The sequence below is a fragment of the Rhea pennata genome, chromosome 5 (assembly GCF_028389875.1).
Source record: "Rhea pennata isolate bPtePen1 chromosome 5, bPtePen1.pri, whole genome shotgun sequence".
NCBI lineage: Eukaryota > Metazoa > Chordata > Aves > Rheiformes > Rheidae > Rhea > Rhea pennata.
Genome location: NC_084667.1, coordinates 59,395,925 through 59,420,284, shown reverse-complemented (window position 1 = coordinate 59,420,284; position 24,360 = coordinate 59,395,925). Strand labels below are relative to the sequence as shown.

General features: G+C 35.8%; 1 protein-coding gene across 6 annotated transcripts in view; it reads left to right on the top strand.

Annotated features, from left to right (window-relative positions):
* PPP1R13B (protein phosphatase 1 regulatory subunit 13B) overlaps positions 1–24,360 on the top strand; it is a 74,344-nt gene that overhangs the window by 20,419 nt on the left and 29,565 nt on the right. For all 6 annotated transcript variants that reach the window (XM_062577004.1, XM_062577005.1, XM_062577007.1 and 3 more), the window contains exons 2-4: positions 3,441–3,588; positions 11,950–12,069; positions 14,751–14,818. In XM_062577004.1, coding sequence (XP_062432988.1) covers positions 3,441–3,588; positions 11,950–12,069; positions 14,751–14,818 — 336 coding nt within the window. The remainder of the gene's footprint in view (positions 1–3,440; positions 3,589–11,949; positions 12,070–14,750; positions 14,819–24,360) is intronic.

The window sequence follows — 24,360 nt, the reverse complement described above, 5'->3', positions numbered from 1 at the left end:
GAAAGTGCTAATAAATATGCAATATATTAATAATTTTCAATATTTTCAGTCTTCGTTTTTATCTTTCAGGCCATCTGTGCTTCAACTCCTTTGGTGCTACTCAGGCAATCTACTTAAACAAAGCAAAAAAACCCTTTAGTCAAGTTTACTTGAGGAATAGTGTGGCAGTAGCTGGCTACAGCATCTTTCCTCTTAATTGGTGAGCCTTTCTGAGATGCCCTTCACTGGACTCTCTAGCAAGTGATAATGCGAGTGACCCCCTGCTTTGGAGAAGGCAATGCAGATGTGGTTTGAGCTAGGAGATAAAATATTGTGCTTAAGGTGCAGCAAATTCTGGCCTGATTTTTCCAAGGGGAAACTGAGAGTTCATATCCTAGATACGTGTTGAATTTATGGAGAATGGATTGAGATGTGTGGGGTAACTCACTCCTCCAAGGTGTCTACAGATTCAGACAGATAATCTTGAATATAAATCAGGTTTTCTAGTGTATTATGTTAGCTGATTAAAAAATGAGAACTTGGAAACTGGGTAGAACCACATGATGTCACTGTGCTCTTTCATAACAAGGTAAGAGGTCTTCTGGATGAATGAGGAAGAGGCTGTATGTATCATTTCTTGACTTTACTGAAGTCAGTGTCTCATGGCATTTTCTTAAAGTTTGGGAAACTTGGTTTAGATGAAACTCCTCTAAAGTGTTACGAGGAAACTGTTTAGAAGATTGGCATGAATAATCCTCTGTCAAAATGGTGAGGTTTATTTTAAAAAGCTTTTCCTTACTTCTTATGCATTCTCTTAAATATAACTCCAGAGAAAAAGAAAAGTGTTTTCTACCATCCCTATGGCTAGGTGAAGAAATAATGGATTTAAGTAGTGGAAAGGAAGGCTTAGATTTTAAGAAACTTAGCCTTGCAGCAAGAATCCTGGATTTTTAGGGTGGATGGTTAAGGAAACTTGTGGAATTCCCATCATGAAAGGCTCTCCAGAACAGGTTAAACAGGCATCTCCACAGAATAATGTGGTATGGCTGATCCTGCCTGAGGCCAAGAGACTGGATTAGATGACCTCCTGAGGTTTCTTCTAAGCCTATTTTTTTTAATGTTCATATATGATTATTATTTTCTTAAATATGAGGTCAGATTCCAATACTGGATTCCATATCAGATACTCGTTCTGCAAAACGATCTGCAGGCCCCACTGAATTGAAACTATGTCTGAATCTTTTCTTCTATGGGAAAAATAAAATTATTGAGCTGCAATGAATAGGTTCTTAGAGGCATTTTCATTATCATCTGTGGCTGCATCCTGTCTATACTGCAGCTGCCTTTAATACTACTGTTGGAGAATCTTGGGCTACATTATAGTATATTTACAGTTCTGGATGACTGCTTCCTGCTTTGAAATGTAGATACTTTCAAAACTTCAGGATACTGTTTACAGAATTTGCAGGCTGAGGGAGAGTGGAAACATGAACAGAAATAGCCTGGAGGACTGAGGGAGGAGACAGAGCTAGCAACCTGGGCTTTTGTTGGCGTTTGTCTTATGCTTGCTTCTGAAACTTGATAGACTGCTCTCAGCCATTATTTAGCTGTTATTAATGCGGATCTCCAGTTTGGTACATGTACTGTGTCTTGTGAACGAGAAATATTACAAATGTAGGTGTGGGGTTTTTTTTGTTGTTTGTTTTTAAGGATGTGCTTATGCAAATTGAAGGACAACTATTTAAGTGAAGAGTGTTCATTTAATGAAGAGCTGCTAAATAACTTGATTTAGTCTTTGTGCTTCAACATTATGGGGGCAGGTTTAGCTCAGCTGGTCAGAGCGTGGTGCTGCTAATGCCAAGGTTGTTGGTGTGGGCTATGCTGAGGGTTGGACTAGATGGTCTCCAGAGGTCCCTTCCAACCTTATCATTCTGTGATTATTAATTTTGTCACTTTTTTTTTTTTAGGGACATCTATTATGTTAGCTCTGTCTTTTAAACATCACGTTATTTCTGTTCCATCCCCGTGAGCTTACAGGACAGTATCGTATCTCGTTTATGCATGGGAATCTGAGGTGCAGACAGAGAGAATGCTTGAAAGCTCCTGTTTAATTTTGGGTAGGAATATAGGGTCAGGTATCTTTCAGAGGATTTAGTGTTACATAGAAATATGTATCTTTTGAATAGGGCATTTACTGGTTGTCAAACCAGTGAGTCTGTCAGGAAGAAATGAATTTTTTAGGATCACTCTTAGGACTTTGTACCTTGATAGAATTTTTCTTTGCTTGTTTCTGTTCTTACAAGTCCCTCAGCTATTAACTACATGCTTCCAGCTTTTGCAATAAACTATGGGAGAGCCTACAGAGCATGTGCAACAAGAATACTGTATAAAGTGAAGGCCTTTAATAGGGAAAATGTATCGAGTGAACATGTTTTTAATGATCAGGTCGTAATACGTATCCAGCATGGAGGTGAGGAGGATTAAGTTAATGCATACAGTTTTTGAGTGCTTGACTTTGTAGCAAGATACGTTTGCTAACATGGAGAGGTGGGAGTATCTCTTGGTATATGTATTTTGTGTATGTTGAATTTCAGGTGGAGCAAGGAATTTGAACTGAAGCTTACTTCAACTTATATTAGTACCTAGGTTTTTAGTGCTGAGCTTCATCCTTTCCAGGTTCCATCCCACTCTTGCTTCTATTTCTTTTCTATTATCTAATTTTCATTCCCTTGTCATTTGAAGTTAGTCATCTTGAGTGTTGCTGAACAGAGGGGAAAAAGAAAATAGTTTTCTATTTTCTGCTTTCCAGCTGGAATAGCTAGGAGCAGTTACTATAAGGAAAATCGTCTTTTGATCTTGTAATTTTGAGTGAAGAGAGGATGCTTAATATCTCTGGGAAGGTTGCCCAAACAACCTGATCAACACTGTGAGTTAGAGAGAGTAAATTAGCATAGAGAGAACTGATTCTTCAGGAAAATGTGATTTAGCCCCCCAACCCACACATACACTTTCTGAGGTTTACGGTTTAACCAGGTATCTTCAGACAAATTGCAAAATTGCCTCCATCATACAAAGAGTAGCCCACCTGTGAAGGTTAGGTTACTATGCAAAAGCATGAATTTGTTTGTAGTACTTAAATGCTCTTATTTCAAACATCCAGTATATCCAAAACTTGTTCCTTACCTCTCAGCCTTATTCTCAGATAGAACCAAGCAATTTTGACTGAAGCTTTTTTTTTTTTAAAAAAATGTCAATTCAATGTACAAGGATCACAAAATTTTGACATAAAAGACTAGAGCTTTGGCAGAGTTACAAGAAACTGAAAAGTGCTTCCATCAGTAGTGTTAAAGAACCTTAATCATACATTTCCATTTAAAGGGGGATTATAAATTTTACCCATATTCTTATTCATATCATTAAAAAAATATATTCTGTCCCTTTTTGGTTTTGTTGTTTTTCAGATGATATTAACTGTGTTTCTGAGCAACAATGAGCAGATTTTGACAGAAGTTCCAATTACACCAGAAACAACCTGTCGTGATGTAGTAGAGTTCTGCAAAGAGCCTGGAGAAGGAAGCTGCCATCTAGCTGAAGTATGGCGTGGAAATGGTAAGACAGATGTTTGGTGGAAATTGATTTAAATATACATGCCATGCGTAAAAAGGTAAACTTACTTTTCTGTATGAATGATTTTGAATTTTAGTTTACTTTTTCTGTAGCAAACTTTGATGTAAAATAAGACCTCTGAATGTGTAAATTCAGTGTCAGTAAAGATAAATGCAATTCCATTCAACTTTTTTTTTTAATTCTTCCTAAATATGGAATATTTGATAAAATGTGCAGGTTAGTAAGATGTCAGGCCTCTGAATTTCACATTTTCAGCTTACATAAACAAGTCAAAGGACTTGGTATCTACCACCCCTGCCCAGAGAGAAGATGGGGATGGAGTGTTTTCAGCTTGGAGTTATTTCAAATAAGCATATAATATATGTGGGATGAGGAGGATTTAAATGAAAATATGGAATCTCAATGATCTTCTCTTATACGTGGGTGCAGATCACTGCCTAGGTATCTTTCTAAACCTGTCTCCTCCCTATGTGAGGCATATGAACAGGACCTGAGATTTAAGAACAATTTTTTTTTCCCTCCTATATCATGAGTAATAGAAGCTCTGCAGTCAGAATTGTGCCAGAATTGGATACATCTCCAGCTTCTTTGTGAACATTTCTCCTCAAAGGTTTGACAGTCTCCCTGGGGGTAGGGGGAGGCAGCAGTGCCTGTCTTCTGTTTGTGCTGCAGTTGTTATCTCTCAGAACAATTGGATGGGCAATTCTTTTCAGAAGTGTGTCCAAAAAACTCTATTATGGATTCTTTTTCTAGGTGAGTTCTTTCAATTATGCATAGTCCAAGCCTGCTGGTTATAGTATATTAACACATGAATGTGAGTGGAATAAGTGGGTGAGTTAAGATTATGTTTTGGTAGGCTCTTATCCTTCAGTTATTACAGCTGCCCCTATTTGAGCTTTTTATATCTTCTGTTTTGTTTAATGGTTAATGAGGTCATGAGTTAATATAGGATTCTTAAATCTTCCCTAGAGGTTTTTGTTTGTTTGTTTTGGTTTTGTTTGGGTGGAGTTTTTTTCAGTTATGTTTGTTTGTCAGAGAAGCTTATTGCATTCTTCAGATGTCTGCAGAGCCCTTCGGTATTAGCAATCTAGAATAGTTTCCTCCTGGAATATCTTCTTCTCCCATAAACTGTTCTAAGACTTTATACAGACAAAAGGTGCCCAAAGAAGTTATTTCCTAATTGGATTTGAACTTGGGAGTTTAGGCAAGCGTAAGCAGGGGAAAAGCATGTTGTAGTTCTAGGAATACAAATTCAGATCATATTTAGAAAACTGCCTTTAAGGATAAAATTTACAAGGGGATTAAGACTTTTTCAAATTGGAAGTGATGAGTCTGTCACATACATAGATTTATGAAAGGGATCTGCCGATTAAGTGTTGAATAGCCCCGGAATATTCCTAGTATCTTGCAATCGGTTGTCTGTGAAAGTGTAACTTGTATGGTGTTACTTGTCCTTCATTCATTATTTCTGCTTTTGCCTTCACAGTGCTTTGAGGGTGTGCTTCCTCAAAAATGTGAAGAATGTTATCAGCTAGCTTTAAAGGATTACTGGAAACTACTCAGTGATCCACAGCATTTTTGAAACACTTACACCTTTCAACCCTGGCAAATACAAGCACACATTTTCTATAATAACTTCTAAGATTGAGAGAATATTTTATTTGTGGATGTAACACAGTTTCTCAAAATGTCGAAGATTTGAAGCTAAAAGTTTCTATAGAGTGGGTCACTACAAAGAAATAAATAAAAATTCTCCAGAAAGATGCAGTGGGGGGACTAAGACTAAATTTAGTTAGTTTCCATGCGAGTTATGTGTCTGTGGTCCCACTGTAATCAATAGAGATGTTACAATCAGTAGAACATGAAGATCACTGATTTTGGCTAGTAATTGTCTGTTTGATCTTGAGCATTAGAGCTCACACTGTTCTTTTGAAGCAGACACCTACATACATACACCTGAACTTAGCTATCTTAATGTGGAGCGGAATCCTGCCAAGCTTCTACTTGTTGAATGAGGCTGTCAGATTGTTCAAAATGAGCAAGTAACTCCCAAGTTTCTTTAAAATTCACATGAAGGTGCCTTCATAAGTCTAGCTTCACTTGCTTAAATACCCTAAGTGATAAGTTTATCTTCTACTTCATAAAGAACATGGAATAGAAAGGATTAAAGAGAAAATGGGATATTCAGATATGGGAACTGTGATCCAATTCATTGATATCCTCTATTTCTTGAGCTCTCGAACAGGCCAGTATTGTCAGCAAAAATGATGGTCTGCCCACTGGCTTTGAATCTCTGACAGGAATTTCACAAGCATTTTCATTTGCTTTTCTTAGTCGTAGAGCATTGTCATAATGTCTGTGCGGTAGTGACTTTAGCTTCCTGCCACATAGTTTGGGGAATATGCGAGTTTGTTACTGAAACAACCTGAAGAATTTTTTTTTAACATAGCAAAACAATGTATTTTTCCTTCAGCTGTCCTGAGAGCTAAGGTGAAAATCTTTTCACTGAGGCTTTTAAAAATAACTTTGCCTGGAGCAGAGATCTGATATGTAGAAAATCTGAGTCTGAGGAGTTAAATTCAGCAGGTACAAACAACTCAAACCTTGGTTCAGAGTGGGAAGTGGGAAGCAATTTGCATAGGAATTGTGGCAGTCTGTGCCAGGAAGAAAATATATAGGGAGAGAGAAAGAATAAATATCTCTGACCCCTCATCCCTGATCCTCAAGAGACGTCGACAGATCTTTTTTTCAAAAGACTTTCTATAGAAAGTAAAATTCAAAATAATAATAGTGAAACTTATGGATTGAATAAACATATTAAAGTGAGTTTTTTTTTTAATAGCCCACTATAAATGATTGACTGTCTTGCTAATCTCTGCGTGTTGCATAGGTGATGCATCACAGCTTTCTCTTTTCTGCATAAGACAGAGCCACCATACTTTTCCTCTTGATAACGTACTTGCCTTCTGTGTTCTGCAGGCAGCCACAGCCTCTTCTTTTAAATAGTCTAACTGAAAATACATGCCTAGTTGAAGTCAAAGTAATCAGGTTTGTAGACTGTAGTTTTTGTATTGGGTTAAAAAAGTTTGTGTGCCTAGAATCTTGTCAACTTTCTAAACAGTATCAAACTAATAAAAATATTTTCTCCTAATAATCTTCACTTCTTGTTGTATATGAATGTTTGTGCAGATAAAAACTGAGAAATGCATCATTTTATTTTTAGAGGGTGACAGAAACAGGCCATTTCCAGAAAAATGCTATTATTAAAATCCATGCAACTTTGGCACCAAAGATTATGCAAAATGACTAGAATTTAGAAGAGGATTGAATAGCTTAAGTATTTATCATCTTAGTTTTTCTGTGCTTGTTTGTGTAGCAAGGAAATGTTTGAGGAGCTTCCCAAGAGTTGTAAAATAGTTGAGGTACTGATGGTATTACAGTTAAGGAACTGAATTTTCTCAGTTGCCTACTAAAAGGGGATTTTTTTCTAATCTGTTTGATGTCTGTACTTTTTTCTCAGTTTCTCTTTTCCAGTTTCTTGAAATGATTAATAGTTGAAAAAGACAACAGCGTTTCTGCCTGATACATTGTTATGTTTTGTAGCACTTTATGCATTGTCAGGTTTTTCTTTTTTGTATGTGTTTTTCGTGCTGTAACAGCAGAAAAAACACAGAATTCTCTTTCTCATTCCCTTTAGCTCGGTTAGAGCGTGGCGCTGCTAATGCCAAGGTCACAGGTTCAGTCCCTGTACGGGCTGTGCTGAGGGTTGGACTGGATGATCTCCAGAGGTCCCTTCCAACCTTACCATTCTATGATTCTATGAAACTGCAGTTGGTAAAGAGATCAAAAGACAGGTGTGATGCCAGGAACTCATCATATATTTCGAACATAAATGGATTTTGACCTTTAAATCCACCCATTACCCAATTGCCCACTTTCATTTACATCTGGAATGCCCTTCAGCAGTTGATGTTGTTGATCTTCCTGCGTTTAGTTGTAAAACAGAGGAAAATAACTGTGAAAGAAATAGGTGTTTACTGGAAACGTATTCCTGCAAACTTTGAGTGCTGGGGGAACAGGAGGGTGAGAGAATGCATTCCTGAAACAGCAGTGAAATCTCTGACTAAGATAATCCCTTACCTTGTATTCTGGTTTCACATAGAGCAGATATAAATGCTTATCACGAAACAGCAGGATACTTGTACTCAGGATAAAATAAGATACTGAAGTCTGAAAGTTACTATAATTTAAATATCAGGTATGTAGTTTCAACCGAAAGACTTTCACAGTACTCTTCCATCAGTATGTTTACCAGTGTTTTGGTCTTTCAGAGTGTTTCAGTCATTACAGAATACTTACAACTAGCTCATTCTCAAAATCATTGCTTAAAAAGAAAGAATTGAAATTTGCTTTTCAAGGTAGTCTTCCAGAATTTTCATCCAACTTAATCTAAGACAGCTTTTACAAATAATTGTAAATATTCATCTTATGACTTTCTAGTTAACTTTTCATTGAAAACAAATATTCTATAGATAAACAGACTGGATTTCTGCATTTTAAAAGGATATTAATAGTTTATTACTACTGTATACTCTTATTTCACCTTCTCTGTTTTTTGTTTTCTATTTAAACTTTAAAATGAAAATTAAAGTTTGAAACAGTATTGGGAGAACAATTACTGAAAAAAATGTGTCTGGAGCTGTAAGAAGTGGGAGAAGTTTAACTGCAGTATTGATTGTTGAAGAGCAAGTATTTCTGGAAAACATTCTTTAATGCTATCATTTTACAGCAAATATAATAAGATGATTCTTTCTGCAATTTTTTTTGTTTTGGAGGAGGGAATGTGGACTTTAACACTTGACATAAGATATGATGAGAGTTGATGTCTGTTTCCTCTTCCTCCTTATTTTCTGAATCTGTTTTGTGTAGCTATCTGCACAGAACAACTAGTGCTGCTGCTTTTTTTTTCCTTCTATTTCAGTGTCATTCTAACCTTGTTTTCTGTCTAATTTAGAGCAACATGTTGTTGTTGCAACAATCCAAGTTGTTTGGGTGGAAGAATTGCAAAAGCAGTACAAAATGTCTTTCTTTTCTCTCCATGGACATGTCAGAACAGTATTAGCCTTGATTCTTTAAGATGCTTTATGTGAATAGAACCTTTTTATTTTGAATAGCTTCTAGGATCGGGGCCTTGACTTGGAATGGGAGAGCAGCCTAACCAGCAGTGGTGCTGCAGCTGCTTCTCACCACGCCAGAATTAGCCCAGCCAAATTGTGGATCAGACATCCAGTTTCTTGGTACTTTCTTATCAAGCTTCAGTTCTTGCTAGGTTCAGCTAGGATTTTTTTTTTTCCCTGGGGGGGGGGGGTGGGGGGGAAATCCCAAAGCTTCAGTTCTTCTGCTTCCTAATGTCTCTGAACTAAATCATGTAGGTATTTTATCCATTGTGATCTTTGTAAGACCCATGGTGCAATTTCAGTGGATATGCTTCAAAGCACTTGAAATCTTGCCTTACTTTAGGAGTTGAAAAACCTGAAAATCATGTTTTTAAAATTCCTTTTCAAGAACAGAGTTATAATAAGCTACTGGCCATATTCTTGTGTGTGTAGGTAATATTGACAGTGTTTCTTGGAATCCACTTAAGTGGAGGGACAAGAAAAAAAATTTTTTTAACCTTTTTTTGAGCCATATAATTAGTCTGTGATTTAAATGACTCTTCTCCACTGAAAATAGCTAGAGCTAACTATTGCTTGTTTTATTTACCACAGCTATAGTCCTGTAAAAACAGAACTCTTAATCTAAGAAAAAATGGAGAAGCAGTGTGTACAGTAAATCATAAACAAATGAAAGTGATTAATCTGTCTCCTCCTATGCTAATCTTTTTGATTTCATACTTGAAAGTTAATCTAAAGGATTGTTTCTGTTTTACCAACCTCTAACTCTACTCTTACGATTCTTACTGTATTCAGTATCACTTTATCTATATCCTTGGATATGCACGGTGTATAAAGATTGAAAATTGAGCAAGGAAAAGGCATATGAGAGTTTGTTATCAGATATGAGGATGTTATCTCTGCTCTGGAGATATTTCAATTCATTTCCCTGTGCAGAATTTCTTTTTATTCCTTCTTATCTAAAAAAATTAATTGGAAAAAAAACAAAATTCTCCCTCCCTGTCCCAAAATTTAATCCACGATTAAAAAGAAATATTTTCTAAAACACATACTATGGTGTCATTAGCAGAGCTGGATTTGAGAGTAAAACAATTGAAATGGAAAAAAAAAAGCATTATAACAACTTTGGTTTAGATTTAAGCAAATGTATCTTTGCACTGCAGTGTCTAAAGAATGTTTCATCTCTTCAGTTAAATTGTTCTTCAGGTCAGTGTTCTGTGAAGACAGTCCCAACTTGGTCCTGTAGTCTGCCTTCCAAATAGCCAGTGGAACAGTGGTTTGGGTATTGAGATGAAAGGGGAAAAAACAGATTGGAGATAGTTACTGAGGTGAGGTGCTTAAGGATCAGAGGTGTGAACCATTCCTCTAGAAATAGTGAGTGCATCTCTTTCACTGGATATTTTTGGAAATAATATTTCCCTAAAAACTTTGGACAGTATGTGGAGGGAAGTATACTACTTATATACCAATTATTGTTATTCTAATAACAATATAAATATATTACTATTTTTCGTCATGTAGCTTCTGTTATATGCTTGTCTGATGTGGTCAACAATTAGAAGTTTGGTCTTAATAATGGGATTTCTGTATCTTCAATGTGTGATGTTTATTTCAGTGAAAAGGTTTCTGATACTCCTCAGTGTTAATAGCAAATAGCTGTTCCTGGGAGGCTTTAGCTGTCTTGGAATTTTGTTTGATGTGTAGGAAATGTTTGATACAGAACAGGACACAAATCCCCCCCCCCTTTTTTTTTCTTAATTGGTTAAAGATATAAAGCCTTAGGATGTTGTAATTTATATATTGGAAGTTGATTATAAAGGAATGAGGAGATCTTACTAAGATGTTGATGAGGTTGGACTACTTGACATGACAGTTCTTGTCAAAAGATTTACTATATTAAGTACATTGAGAATCAAGTGATGTAAACACATTCTTTTTTGAGTAGTATAATTACATATCCCAAGAGTAACAAGGTGTATGTACACATACATATTTCATAACACTTAAAAATCTAGGTAAATTACATTATAAAATGCATACTCGAGATGTCCCCCCCTTCTCCCTCCCACCCCAACTTTCCCCAAGATATTTGTTATATCTTTGAATAGTTCTGTCCTCTCATGTCAAATGGGCTAAATATGAAAGGGATAACACATTTTTAGAGGTGCTCGGTCTGATAAGAGGTAGTGTGGTTTGGGAATAGAGGGTTTTTTGGTTACAGTGATGAAGAATGCAAACTCTACTCTTTGGGTCCCATGCAAGCCTATTTTTCTGTAATAATCTTGGTTTGACTGATCAGAGACGAACCTAGCAAAATAATAAAATCTCTGGTAATATCAGTGTGTTCTAATTAGAAGATATTTCCTAATACCATGCTGAGTATTGGGAGGATCCTAAAAGGAAGATTTTTCTACCTTAAATGAAAAATTTTTCAAAATAAATGCAAGTATCATTCTGGAAACACTAAATATATTTGTAAACATATATTCATTTTGAAATCCGGAATATATGGTGGGTAACCTTCTAGTTATAGTATATTTGATAGATTTGAAAGAAATACTGTATTATAACAATGTTTTTATTGTCTTTAGGTGAAAACAGAAACTTACTCTTGCATAGAATTTAGCCTTTATTTGCGCTAAGGTTTGTTAGTAATTCCACTTACATTAGAAGTTAATATCCAACCCAGTGCATAGGAATGGGTGTACCTGCTCAAGTGCTTAGGAGATGGAATATCAATATAATGATTTGTTTTTAATCTGAGCAGAAAGCATGAGATTCAAACCAAATGCATTGTTTTAATAACAGAATTAAAAAAAATCTATCTGAGAATGAGAAGCAAAGATGCAAAGATCAACCATGTGAAAAGTATTGTGATGAAGAGTTCTTGACATAACTAAACCAGTGTTTGTGAATGCTGTTTTTTCTTTTATCTTTTTTTTTTTCTGGTTTTACAAACTACTTGCAAACTGCTGTTAAGCAACAAGCTATGTTACAGTAACAGAATAACTTTAATACAGTTGTGTCTGTCTGTTTCTTTGATTCTTCCTAAGGGAAGATGTGTTAGATGGATTGAATTATTACAAAAAACATTCTGATTTTTAGTGAGTTTTAGAAAACTTTTCTTAAGATAAGTTGAGTGACAGGTATTTTCTTTTTGTATTTTTAGAACGTCCCATACCCTTTGATCACATGATGTATGACCACCTACAGAAATGGGGTCCCCGCAGGGAAGAGGTAAAATTCTTTCTTCGTCATGAGGAGTCACCAGCTGAAAGCAATGAACAGAGTAAGTACACTTATCTTGTAGTGTTGGTACATAAGCATGCTTAAAATATTTTCTGAAGTGATTGATTGCTGTAAAAATTGTTGACAGTTTAAAAGAATAACAGTTTTAGCATTGATAGCTAACGTGATCTGATGATGCATGTCACAAATTTTAAACACTTTATTTTAATAATTTTTTTAATTTAGCTCTGAAAGCAGTTAACAAGGAAATACAGACTCTGTCTTAGCTACTGTGCAAGTATGGGATAGCAAAGATAAGAACCAGAGAAGCTGTCTTTGAACTTAACTCTTAACAGCTTTCTCTTCCACGTGTTCACCCATTTGCCATTTGAACTTTTGTAAAATTATTTTGTTACTCTTAACATCCTGTGGCAAGGAGTTCAGGAGTTGAACAGTGTATCAGATGAAGAATCGTCTCTGGATGATCATCTATAAGGTCCCTGCATTTTGAAGGAATGGGATTGATTTTATTCCCCACTCTCACCCATCCCTGGCAAAAAAGAATCAGTGAACTTTTTTTGCCTCCTTTAGAAACTAAATTTAAAATCTGTGTGTGTGTGTGCTTGTGTGTGTGTAGTTACATTTCACATGCTGAAAACTCTGGTCTACTTGTTTCTGTGGAAAAAGTACTTGTAAAAAGAATGCTGTATTAAGTGGAGACTTTTTAAAAGAACTAAAAAAAGCAAAATGATGAAAATAATATAGACTTAATTTATGAGAAGACTTTGAGGTTGCGCATTATATGCTTTATGGCTGTCAGACTATGTGAAGGAGAGGAAAGGAATCTTGAAGTGAGATATATATTTGCATGCTCAGATTATCCTTATTCATTCGACTAATCTGACTACTTCTGACAATTAAATTTTAAGTTTTGGCTGAGTCCTTATTGCTTTAAGCTGAGGTTTCTTTTCCTGTCTCTAAATGGCTGCTGGTTGCTTTGAATGCCAGATGTAGCAAGTCCAATAATGTATGAGGGATTTTTGTATATATTAATTCTATGCTTGTAAAATACTCACCCTTTGGGCAATATCAGAGCAATATAAATTTAAAATACATGAAGAAATTTAAGATGTACCTGAAAACAGTTTCTTGTGCATGGAGAATGTCCCTTCTGAATCAAACATGCAAAGCTTTCTAATTAATTGTTGAACTATGGATCAATTTGTAGATTAAAGATCTTTCTAAGGCCTTGGAAATACTCTCTAATATATGCATTTATAAGCTCAGTTGGAGCTGCTGCTTCTTGTGGATGCAGAATAAGAAACTTCATGCTCAGGTCATTCCCTTTTATAAGACGGCTGCCTAAACATGTGTCAGAAAAGTGGGACCTACATTTCTTTACTCTTAACAGAGGAAGCCTGTGAAGTAAACATTTCATTTCTGTTGATTCCGCTGCTTACAAAGAATAACCTAATAAGGATTTGGAGCTGGTAGAACTAAAATTCACGGGTACAGGCTTTATGTAATAGCAAACAGAGGATAGTGCAGTGTTGAAATGAATAATAAGAATGATTATTTTGCTCCTACAAGAGCAAAATGAAACTGTACTGCAATAAATAGTTACAGATGAAATACTTTGTTTAGAGTTATTGTAAGCAATTACAGAAAGAAATATTTTTTCCTCTCAAAAGATGGACTTCTGTATTTCCAATGTGTAGTACACTAGTACTACACATTTAGTACACTTCCTGTAGTACACTTCCTCTTAACTATTTATTTTTTTAATTCTCACCAATGACAGAAAATAAAAAGGAGAGCTCTGTATATTCATAAATGTGATAACTGAAGGCTTAAAAAAAGAGGGGGTTATAAAAACTACAGATTCAAGAATGTTGGAGAAATGGGCACAGGGGAACCTCATGAAGCTCAACAAAGGCAAGTGCAGGGTCCTGCACTTAGGGAGGAAAAACCCCATGCAGCAGTACAGGCTCGGGGCTGACGTGCTGGAAAGCAGCTCTGAAGAAAAACCTGGGAGTCCTGGTGGACAACAAGTTAACCATGAGCCATGTGCCCTTGTAGCCAAGAAGGCGAATGGTCTCCTATGGTGCATTAGGAAGAGTGTTATCAGCAAGTTGACGGAGGTGATTCTCCCTCTCTACTCAGCCCTGGTGAGGCCACATCTGGAGTAGCGTGTCCAATTACCGGCTCCCCAGTACGAGAGAAATACAGCACTACTGGAGAGACGCCAGCGTAGGGCTACAAAGATAATTAGGGGACTGGAGCACCTCTTATATGATGAGAGACTGCAAGAGCTGGGCCTGTTTAGTCTGGAGGAGAGAAGACTGAGAGAGGATCTTATCAATGTCTACAAATACCTTCACGGAGAGTGTTAAGAGGATGGAGTTAGACCATTTTCAGTGGTGCCAAGTGACAAGACACAAGGTAATGGGCACAAACTGAAACTCAGGAAATTCTATCTGAATATGAGGAAAAACTTCTTTACTGTGAGTGACAGAACACTGGAACAGGTTGTCCGGAGAGGTTATGGAGTCTCCTTCTCTGGAGATGGTCAAAACCCACCTGAATGTGATCCTGTCTAACATGTTTTAGGTGACCCTACTGAGCAAGGGGGTTGGACTAAATGATCTCCAGAGGTCCCTTCCAACCTCAGCCACTCTGTGATTCTGTAATGGAAACTATTTGTGTTGAAAACTGAATTTCTATGTAATACTTTACTTTTAGGTGGTCGTCAAGCCCAGAATCAAAGAAATGGAATAAATCTACCTGTGGAGAAACGTACAGAGAATGGGGTATGTAATAAATCCTAATGGTTTAACATTGGAGTTCAATTCAATTCAGCTGATGTTTTAAAAAATTCATGCTTTTCTATTATGGTGGGAACTAGTGAAAGTGTAAAGGTCTTGTTCAGTTGTGATTTTTATTATAAGAGTGTGAGAATGTTTTTTTTTTTTTTTCTTTATGAACTGCATGAAACTTTCTCTTTAGAGGGGAAACCCACCACCACCACTCCTTTGTCATGCAAAGTCCTAGTATCTAAATACTGTATTTTTCTCATCTGTCTTCCTCTGTCTTCCTCATCCTGTGTGAGAAAGAACCAGCTGTATTACTCTTGTATACTTGTATTGCCTGACTAAACATCTGTGCTTGTTTGATTTGCCTCACTGATACTGGTTCATGACTTAGCCTCATATGTATCAATGTGAAAACATATCTATGGATTAGGAAATTTTCAGATGCCGATGGAAGAGATAAAATTCCCCTCAGAGCTACCTCTTTCTACTAGTTTAAACTTACTCATTTGGTTCATTTCCTATGCTTTTTTTTTTTTTAAATGAAAATATTATCAGGTTTCTATTTTAAAATACGTGTTATATAACATAGACTATCTGTTAGGTAGTGTTCAGTGGTTCCTGATTTGAACATTCTCTATTTTACAAGTAAAATATAGCACATCTTTTTCAAAATCACGATGGCTTGAAAACTTTCTACTGCAGAGCTGACATTCATTGCTTTTTTTTCATCTCCCTTCATCTTCAGTACCAGTAAAGATTCTACAAGCTGTCTTCTGCTTTCATTCACTCAGAGGCACCCTGCTACTTTTACTCAGGCATTCTAGCTACATTGGTCTATTCTTTCATACTTCCACATTTCAAGAAAAAACTTGACCTCATCAGTTCATAGTTGTATTGTCTCTGCAGAACAGGTTATGCGTAGCAATTTAGAAAGTAGTTACAATAAACCTATCTTTTTATAAATATCTGTAGTTCTCTTTTTTGTCAGGATGAAGTAACACTTAATTAAAATCAAACAAAACTGATCAGATTTTCGTGTTCAGATGTCTTAAAACTCAGAGAACTAAAAAATAAATTTGCTGCTTCAGCAATTTAGTACTTGCGTATTGCCTGATCTTTGGCATCTAAAATTCACATGCACATTGAACAAAGTGCTGGGTTTTATTTCATTCAGCTGTTCAGCAAGTTTTCAACTCTTACCAGCTGTTTTCTGTGTGGCATGTGGACCTAGTGGAAGTAATTTTATTTTTCCTATTCAAAACAGTTAATCGTGTATTGCTCTCTGCATTTCTTTTTCCTGTAGAGAACACTAGCTGATATCCTGTGCTGCACAGCCCCATTTATCCTGCTGCCATTGTCTTAGTGACAATGTAGTGAGATCATAGTAATGTGCTAGGGGAACATAACTCTTTCATGACCTCCCCAAATCTCTTCTTTCATGTAAGTCATAGCACATTGGCCTCCTTTGAGACATAAGTATCTTTGGAAATTTGGACTGGCATGTGCAGTATGCCTTGTAATCTGATTTGGCAGCACTGAAGTATATGAAAATGCACCTTTGTCTAGTTTGGTTTGCTGTTAATTTTGTGTGTAAAACACAGACCTGGTAGCTTGATTAACACTGCTATCAGTGTGCTATTCAATGTGCATTAAAAAACAAAATGTTTGACCAAAAAATTCTAATTTATTAGAGAACCGTTCACTTTAGAATGGACTTTCAGCAACTTTACAAAATTACTACAAACACAAGAAACACTAAAAGACAAAGAGGTTATATTAATGTAAGTTGCTATGTGTTTTGTTCCAAAAGTGGTACAAATGAAGTTGTGAAAAGTGTATAAAACTATGATTTGCAATTGTACCAAGTTTTCAACTGGAGGGGGAGGGGGAAAAAGAGATGGCTTCAGGATCAAGGATTTAATCAGCTTATGCTTACGTAATGCGTTAGGCTTATTCATTGTTACTGGCATGCTAAATGTTAGAGTAGCTCTAAAATCAATACAACCCAATGGAACATTGAAGACAGCTAAAATCTTACCAAATACATTCAGGTATATTTTTGCTGTATTTTACCGCTGTAATAACAAATTTATTATTATTATTTTAATATTTTTGTAAACTTAATATCTGGATAGAGCTAAAAGTGTGACATGTGGAAGACTAAGGTGAATGTTTGCTTCAATATTTGAATCAATATTCTGGGATAAAATGATAGTCAGTCTGTCTTACTAGAATTCAATTTAGGTAAAATTATGAATTAGCAATTTGTCATATGCAATGTCTTTTCTGTTCTTTGAAAATATGTGTATGATCAGCAATTATTAAAATAATAGTGTGCTTAAAATCACAAGATTATATAAATTCTTAATCTTTTTCGTATTATCTTTCAAATAAAAAATTATCGTTAAGAATAGAGTAGGTTAGGTCTCTTTAAACAGTGAAGCATGCGTTGTTGTAAAAAGAATACTTATCTGTAAGTACTCATTTGAGAGCTTTGTTTTCTGTCTATCAAAGTATAAGAAGAAACTATGTGAGATGGTATAAATTGACTAGTTCTCTTACTCCTCAGATGACCTTTTAGTGGGTTTGCTTTTAGTGACAGCTTTGACTTTGAAGTGGAGTTTTGCTGCAATCAGAACCTGATCTCTTTTCATCACCGTCTAGAAGGTATACATGTACGTGGAGATAAGACTTGCATAACCAAGCACTTTCCTTTGCTAGGGAGACAGGATAGTTTCTCAAGAGGTTCTTTTCTCTGAGAATAGTTCTCTTCCATCCTTTTGCACATGTAACTGAGCCAGTTTGATCTGGACACAAGTAATAACAAGGGAAATTCTAATTAGATAGTGAGGGGGGAAAAATACATAATGATAATAATCAGAACAGATTTCCCAGAGTCTGAAATTTCTGTCCCTGTAGATCTTTAGAGCTTATCTGAACAGTGTCCTGAGCTTTCCAAACCACTCTGAGTGGAGGTAATTAGACCGGATTGCTTCCAGAGGTTCCTTTATACCTAAATACCTACCTAAATTCTGCCTAATATCTACCTTTGATTCTGTGGTCTTCAGTATTCTGATGTTCCAGACGTCCTTATGGCATTTAGTAATTTCCTGATTTATATCAGTGGCCACAAGAGTGGTCATATAATGCTGTCTACTGTTTGTTTCCATATGTCCTACACTTCATTCCATAGAAGGGCTAGTGGTCTGAAAATAGTCAGAAAGAGCAAGTATAGTTCTAGCCACTGGGGGTCACTAGTACCTAGAAGAGGGACCAGAAATCACCCGTAGTGGTGAAACTGCCAGTCATCAATAGGAAAATCGGAGTGGATCAGAGATTTACCTAAAGGAAGTACCAGAAAGAAGACTGACCGGATGATGACAGATTTTCAGATGAAAAGGTAATCAGATGACCACGAAATTTTTTGAGATGAAACAATGGAAAAGCAAAGGTACATTAGGAGATAAAAAGGACTAGCTACAGGAAGATGGAAGGAAAGTGTATAGAGAGAACAGTAGCAGCCTAGTGTAATGAAAGCAGTCTTGTGGGGTGGGTTGTTTTGTTTTTAATGAAGCCAAATACTCATTAAAGAATTTAAATTATTTGGTTTAAATTATTTTTCTACTTGATAATCTACTCTGGGAGAATAAAATATCAATTTATAGTCTTCAGTGCTGTTCTCTCTTCAACTTCTTTTGCTCTTTGTAATATTAAATTTCCACTCCCAGTTTAGAGAGAATATCAGTAAGCTTTTTTTCTTGATAGCTATTAATTGAAGCCTTAAGCCAGGAATTACAATGTGGAACCTGATTTTTATCTCTCAGTATGAAATTCATTAGCTTTAATGTAATGCAACTTAGGAAGAGGAAGAAAACTTCATCACCCAAACTGGAAATTATGTTCTTGTGAACTTTTAGTCTTGAAGCTTTGACAGACAGATGAAGTCCAGATTAGAATTCTGTGCTAATAGGTAACAGATGAGCTTTAACGTTTATAGTAAAGTGGATACAATCTGACTTTTAGTACAAGTTGCAATAGGTGGTTGAATAGTTTTAGGATGAAGAGAATATTCTAACTTCAGGCTGAAGGGGAACTGTTCATGGAAATTCAATTAACAGGGAGGTTAAAACTTCTAGGTTTATGTATACACAAAGCAGCTATGACTAGTACTGAATTAATTGGAGAAAGTGTCAGGGATAAATCTGGATCTCTCAGATAATCTCAAATAACTTGTCCATTTTTTTTTTTTTAACTGTCCTTGGAAGTGTAGTGGCTCTAATCTACTGCAAGTGGGCATCGTATGTAAATGCTAGAAGTTCTTGTGACTTGAGAAATCTGATGGCCAGGAGGCAATTTAGCATTTTAGAGTGCATAAATGTTTTTTGGTTTACTATGACACCCTGCTGCTCTATTAAATGCCATTTATTAATTTGTTTTGTTGCACTGTGTGCTATGTGCAGCACTGTAGCTTGATAAATGACAATGAAATTCAAGTTGTTTAACACTTATGACAAATGAGTCAAGTAACTAAACCCTGCAGCATCTGAATTCTTAATAATTAAAAAAAATAAAAATAGTTCCCTGAACAAGTCTTGAAAGCATTTTAACTTACAGCTTTGTAGACATATACTTTTTTTCCCCTTTTTTTTAATGAAGGAAAAGATATCCTTGGAAGAAGCTCATATTCACAAGAGGCAGCACTTAATGTAGTTTGATCTTAAAAATGACCGAATAGAAAAGTTGTCAGGCTTGGTAGTCTAGAATCTTCAAGATCTCATTCTAACAAAATAATTTCATTAAAGGATTATATAAGGTAATTTAAATGCAAGGAACTCTAACAGTTTTCAAGGAAAAATGGCTTCCTTTTGAGGCAATTTTCTTGGAAGCTTCCTAGAACGTTTTGACTGTGCAGAAGTCTAGTGATTAAATCAGAACCAAGTTCTTCAAAATTTCTGCTGGAGCTTTGTCTCTTGCTTTTTAAAGGAGACAAAAATGACCGTATCTGCCACGTTTCCTGGTGTGTTCCCTGATCTGAGACGTACATTCCCAAAATTCTTTTCCCTGTGAGAGAGGGGAACCTTGCTGCACCTGTGCTTCAGACTTCTAATGCAAACCCTGGGCCAGCTTGATACAGTTTAGATTCCACTCAGAACTAATGCAGTTCTTTGTTAAATTTATCTGAAGCCTTTTCCAGAGATGTTGCAGTATCCTGCTCTTCAGAAAATACAAAAACTAGTCCAACTATTGAACATTACATTAGCAGGTTAAAAAATGACAATCTAAAAACTAGTTTTGATGCGTCCAAATAGTTTTTGCATTGCTGGGCTAGAAATCCCAGGCTCTCTATCCTTTACTAAAAAACAGTTTATGTAGTCTAAAATACCTGCAAGACTAATAACTATATGATCTCATAGAAAGAACTTTTGTGAAACTAAGGAATCCAAATGCTCCTAAACTGGCATGTCACTCTGAGACCTGCCAGGCAGAATCACATCATTTGTAGGTCTGGAACGTCATGAACCCTATTTTAACATTTGACTATTTGGGGAGGGGAAACACTCTACCTGCCCACTTGGAACATTGAGAGACTGTTTTCCTCCATGTCTTCACCATCCATTTACATCCTTCTTAATCTCTGTACATCTAGCTACTCAGTATCTTTCTAGATAGGTGTAAGTATGAGAGAGATTCATTTATGGTGTGCAGATTAACACATTTTTCACCCTTTTTCATGTGTATGTAAGTATATATTTTATGTTTCCTTGTTTGTCTTTGCTTTCTTCTTGTTCATCTGAATTCAGTTCATCTCTCCATCTCTCCTGTTCATTCTTCTTCTTTTTTTTTTCCTCTTTTTTTTTTTTTTTTTTTTTTTTTTTTTTTTTTTTGGTAGTTCTGCTGCTCTTTTGAAAGATAGTTCTCTTCAGGAAGCTAAAGGGAACAAAGATATTTCTCATGTAGTACATACTAGCTAACAGGGTGCTTCATGTTTTGCTGGAGGGGGGGAGGGGAGAAGATACCTAAACTGGAAAACTGGACCATTTGCTTAATCTGCGCATTTAGTTCCCACTTTTACAGATCTGATACTGCCTCTCATCAAGCATGGCTTTTCAGTTTTGTGGCAATATTTAGTTTCAGATATCCATGGTGGAGGGGAATGAGAAGTTCTGTCCTATTTAATTAACCTCCTTCTACAGTACTTTATGTATTTTTTTAATCCCATGAACACAAAGTAAAACAGTTTTCTCTCTCCTTTTTTTTTCTTTTTTTAATGGCTAATTCAATGAAGCATGTAGAGAATTACTTCCAGTTGCTTGGCCCTTACTTTAAAGGAGGGGGAGGGAAGGGAAAGTAGAATAGTTTAGAATAAATGAATGCTTCAGGTGACAGGTAGCATTATGCACATTAGTTTATAGAATAATCCTTACCTCAAGAGTTCACTTGTTATTTTTCAAGAAGTATTGCTGTACTTGCGCGATCCTAAGGCTTGATATTCACTGACACTGTAAATTTCAATGCCTGTTGTCACAGTTGTATCCTTTGGGAATCGTCTCAATATCATTTTTAATGAAATAATTTGATACTAATTTATTGCAAGGAAGATGAGATTATCAGTTATCTCTATTCCTTTGTTTCTGTAGTTCATTTTGGGAGACAGATTATGGAATTTACTGTTTCTGTACTGAACTCTTAAGAGCTCACTGTTGCTTGAGTTTTCAGGCTGTCCCTGTGTCTCTTTGAGCAGCTTTCCAGTTCTGAGCAGGAGATTCTTCTGGTACTTACAAGGCCAGCTATTCCTTTTCAGACCACCTTTAGGGTCATCTTTTTGTGTAGCTTGTCATCAGCAGGTCAGTGTTTCTTCCCATTTTTTCCACTTTTTGGGGGGAGGGGGCATGCTGTGCAATGGTGCTGTGACCTCTTTTCTTTGACACACCTGTGACATGTTCACTGACTCATTTACTTAATTCCCTGTCCATCTAGTCTTTGGGCACCTAGCATACTTACTTCCTGCCTGTAAGTTTTTTCCCAGACAGAAGAACCTTTTCATTTCTCTGTTGTGTCTCTGCAACTGCTTCCTGATCCAATTATTGTTAGGTTTGTTCCCCCTCTAGTCTTCCTCAGATAAAAGTGAAGAAAATGAAAATCTCTCTAGCTAATTTAGGAGCAAGGAAGTTGAACTTGTTTTTCTTCTCATATTCCTGCAGGACAGTGTTAGTCTATAGCTCCTACCTTTTCTTGCTTGCTAAAAATAAGCCTGTTCTTTATGCAGCTGGAATATTCACTATATTGTGCTTGGACATACAATCCTTTAGTGTCCTTATGGAGACCCATTTGGCTGGATCTCTTGTGTAAGTGCACTGAATCGTGCTTGCATTACTTTCTTGAAAGAATGAAGAATGAACTTGCATGTCATTCTTGAGTTTTACAAGGTAAATTACAGCTTTGTGTGTTATTTTTTTTTAATCTTCCACAATATTGGATTTTTTAGAGACAGAAGAAATTGGTAATGGGATTTAGTATTTGCTTTCATGTTTAATACCTTTAAAAAAAAAAGCCTATGTTTGGGCTTGCAGTTTGACTTTTGCTCTTACATACATCATTTCTGGCTCATGTCGTCATCTTTATGTGCACAGGCTTTAAGAAAAACCTAAATTGTATAGGTAAAGTACATAAAGCATGGATTATTGACTGTGTCATACTTACCTTGACTGTAATTATTTTCTTTTATATAGTCTCTGTTAATAAACTGGCCTTGTTATATTTCACATGGTATGGTTTTCTGTCAATTTAAGCAGTAAAAATTAATGACTTTCTTGATGATCTGGTATTCAATTTTTGCACTGATTTGTTAATATTACAAAAATAAAAGTGAAACAAACTTCACTTATTATAAGATAAATTGTCTGTATTCTTGTATTTTCAGTTTAACCCAATAATTGTGAAAGAAATGCTTATTGCTCAACATTTTCCATTGAATATGAAAAGTGCAATGAATCAGGCTGATCTTAGCTGACAGCTGGCGTGATCTTGCCATGATTAGGTCTTTTACTGCTGGCAAAATCCACTAGCCTTTTCCGTTAACTAATCACTGATGAATGTAGAGAGACAGCTTTTCATATTGATAAAGAATTTTGGGAAACTTTTATTTTGATATGGAATAAGATAAAAATATCCTACCTCCTAATGATTGCACTGAGCCAAAAGCCATCGAGGAACTCAAAAGATGTATGTAGTTGATGTGGCTTGTTTACAGCAAATGGAGCAAACAAACGGTTAGTGTAGTCTGAAAGTAACAGAAACATGGAGTTGAAGCAGGCTGAAGCAATGCAAGAGTATACAGCTGACGGGCAATGCTGCAAAATAAAGATGTGCTCTCTTACAATTACATGGGAAAATAGCAAACAGGTAATTAATTACTCTTCAAAATTTGTTAGTCTTACCCTTTAGTGGACATACTATTTAAGTACTGTATTGCTTTCATAGTTGAGTTTAAATAATTGTGGGTTTCATTGTCAGGTGATCCAAAATACAGACTAGTTTGGTTTTGCTAACTGCTTGGCTCTGAAATGAAATTGAGTAATGCGTTTGCCAAAACGTAAGTTATCAAAGCCTTATCAAAGGGGGATTACTTCAAAATGTCATGGTCTACGTTTGCTTAGTTTTTATGGGACGCGGAAGTCATATGCGAAGTTTCAGAACATATCTGAACAATTACAAGTTACTTATTTTCAGTACTTCCTTGTTTGGAAATGCTTTATTTTACCACTATCTTTTTTTTTTCTTTAATCATGACAAAAATGTGTATGAAACCATTACTTAAGGGAAGAATAAGCACATTTTTGTAACGTTGAGTACTAAATGTTATTTGGGAGACTTAATTATAAGTGCATTTTAACTGTAATGACCTGGCATAACAGTAAGACGTTCGTCTTCAATACCCAGAAAAATATAGTTTTATTTAGCTCTATTTTTAAAGGAACTTGGGCAGTGTGTTTTGAAAGTTTGAGACGTACCTATTATGAATAATTACTCTAAGGCTTGGTGTTATAAGCAAATCTGAAGTTCTGTACACAACTGTTAATATGAGAAGGTTCAAGACTTCTCTGGCTATTATAAGTGTCTGCAAGGATAATGAAAAAAAGTGATATTTTAAATAATGATTTTCAGATACTACTTTCTGATATTGTAGAAGCCAGTTTGATATGATGCACTGTAGCAGATGTTCATTATATGGTTAAATCTACCTGAAACTTCAAAAATCTATTTTAGCTTTTTGTTTTGTTTTTCATTCTGTATAATTAATTTCTGGGGTTAATTTAGGCATTTTTGTCCAAAATAAAGGACTATGTCAATCTGAGAGTTCTAATAAAAACCAATATAAGTAAACATGGAATATTTGGAATCTGTGTTTTTTGCTGGACAGACTTTAAACCTTCATAGGGTTTAAAGAGTGATCTCAGAGTGAGCTATTTATATCAGCAAGTTGGAGGAACTGCTAACAGAGTAGTCTAGTTTAAGGAGAAATATTGAGATTTTATCAA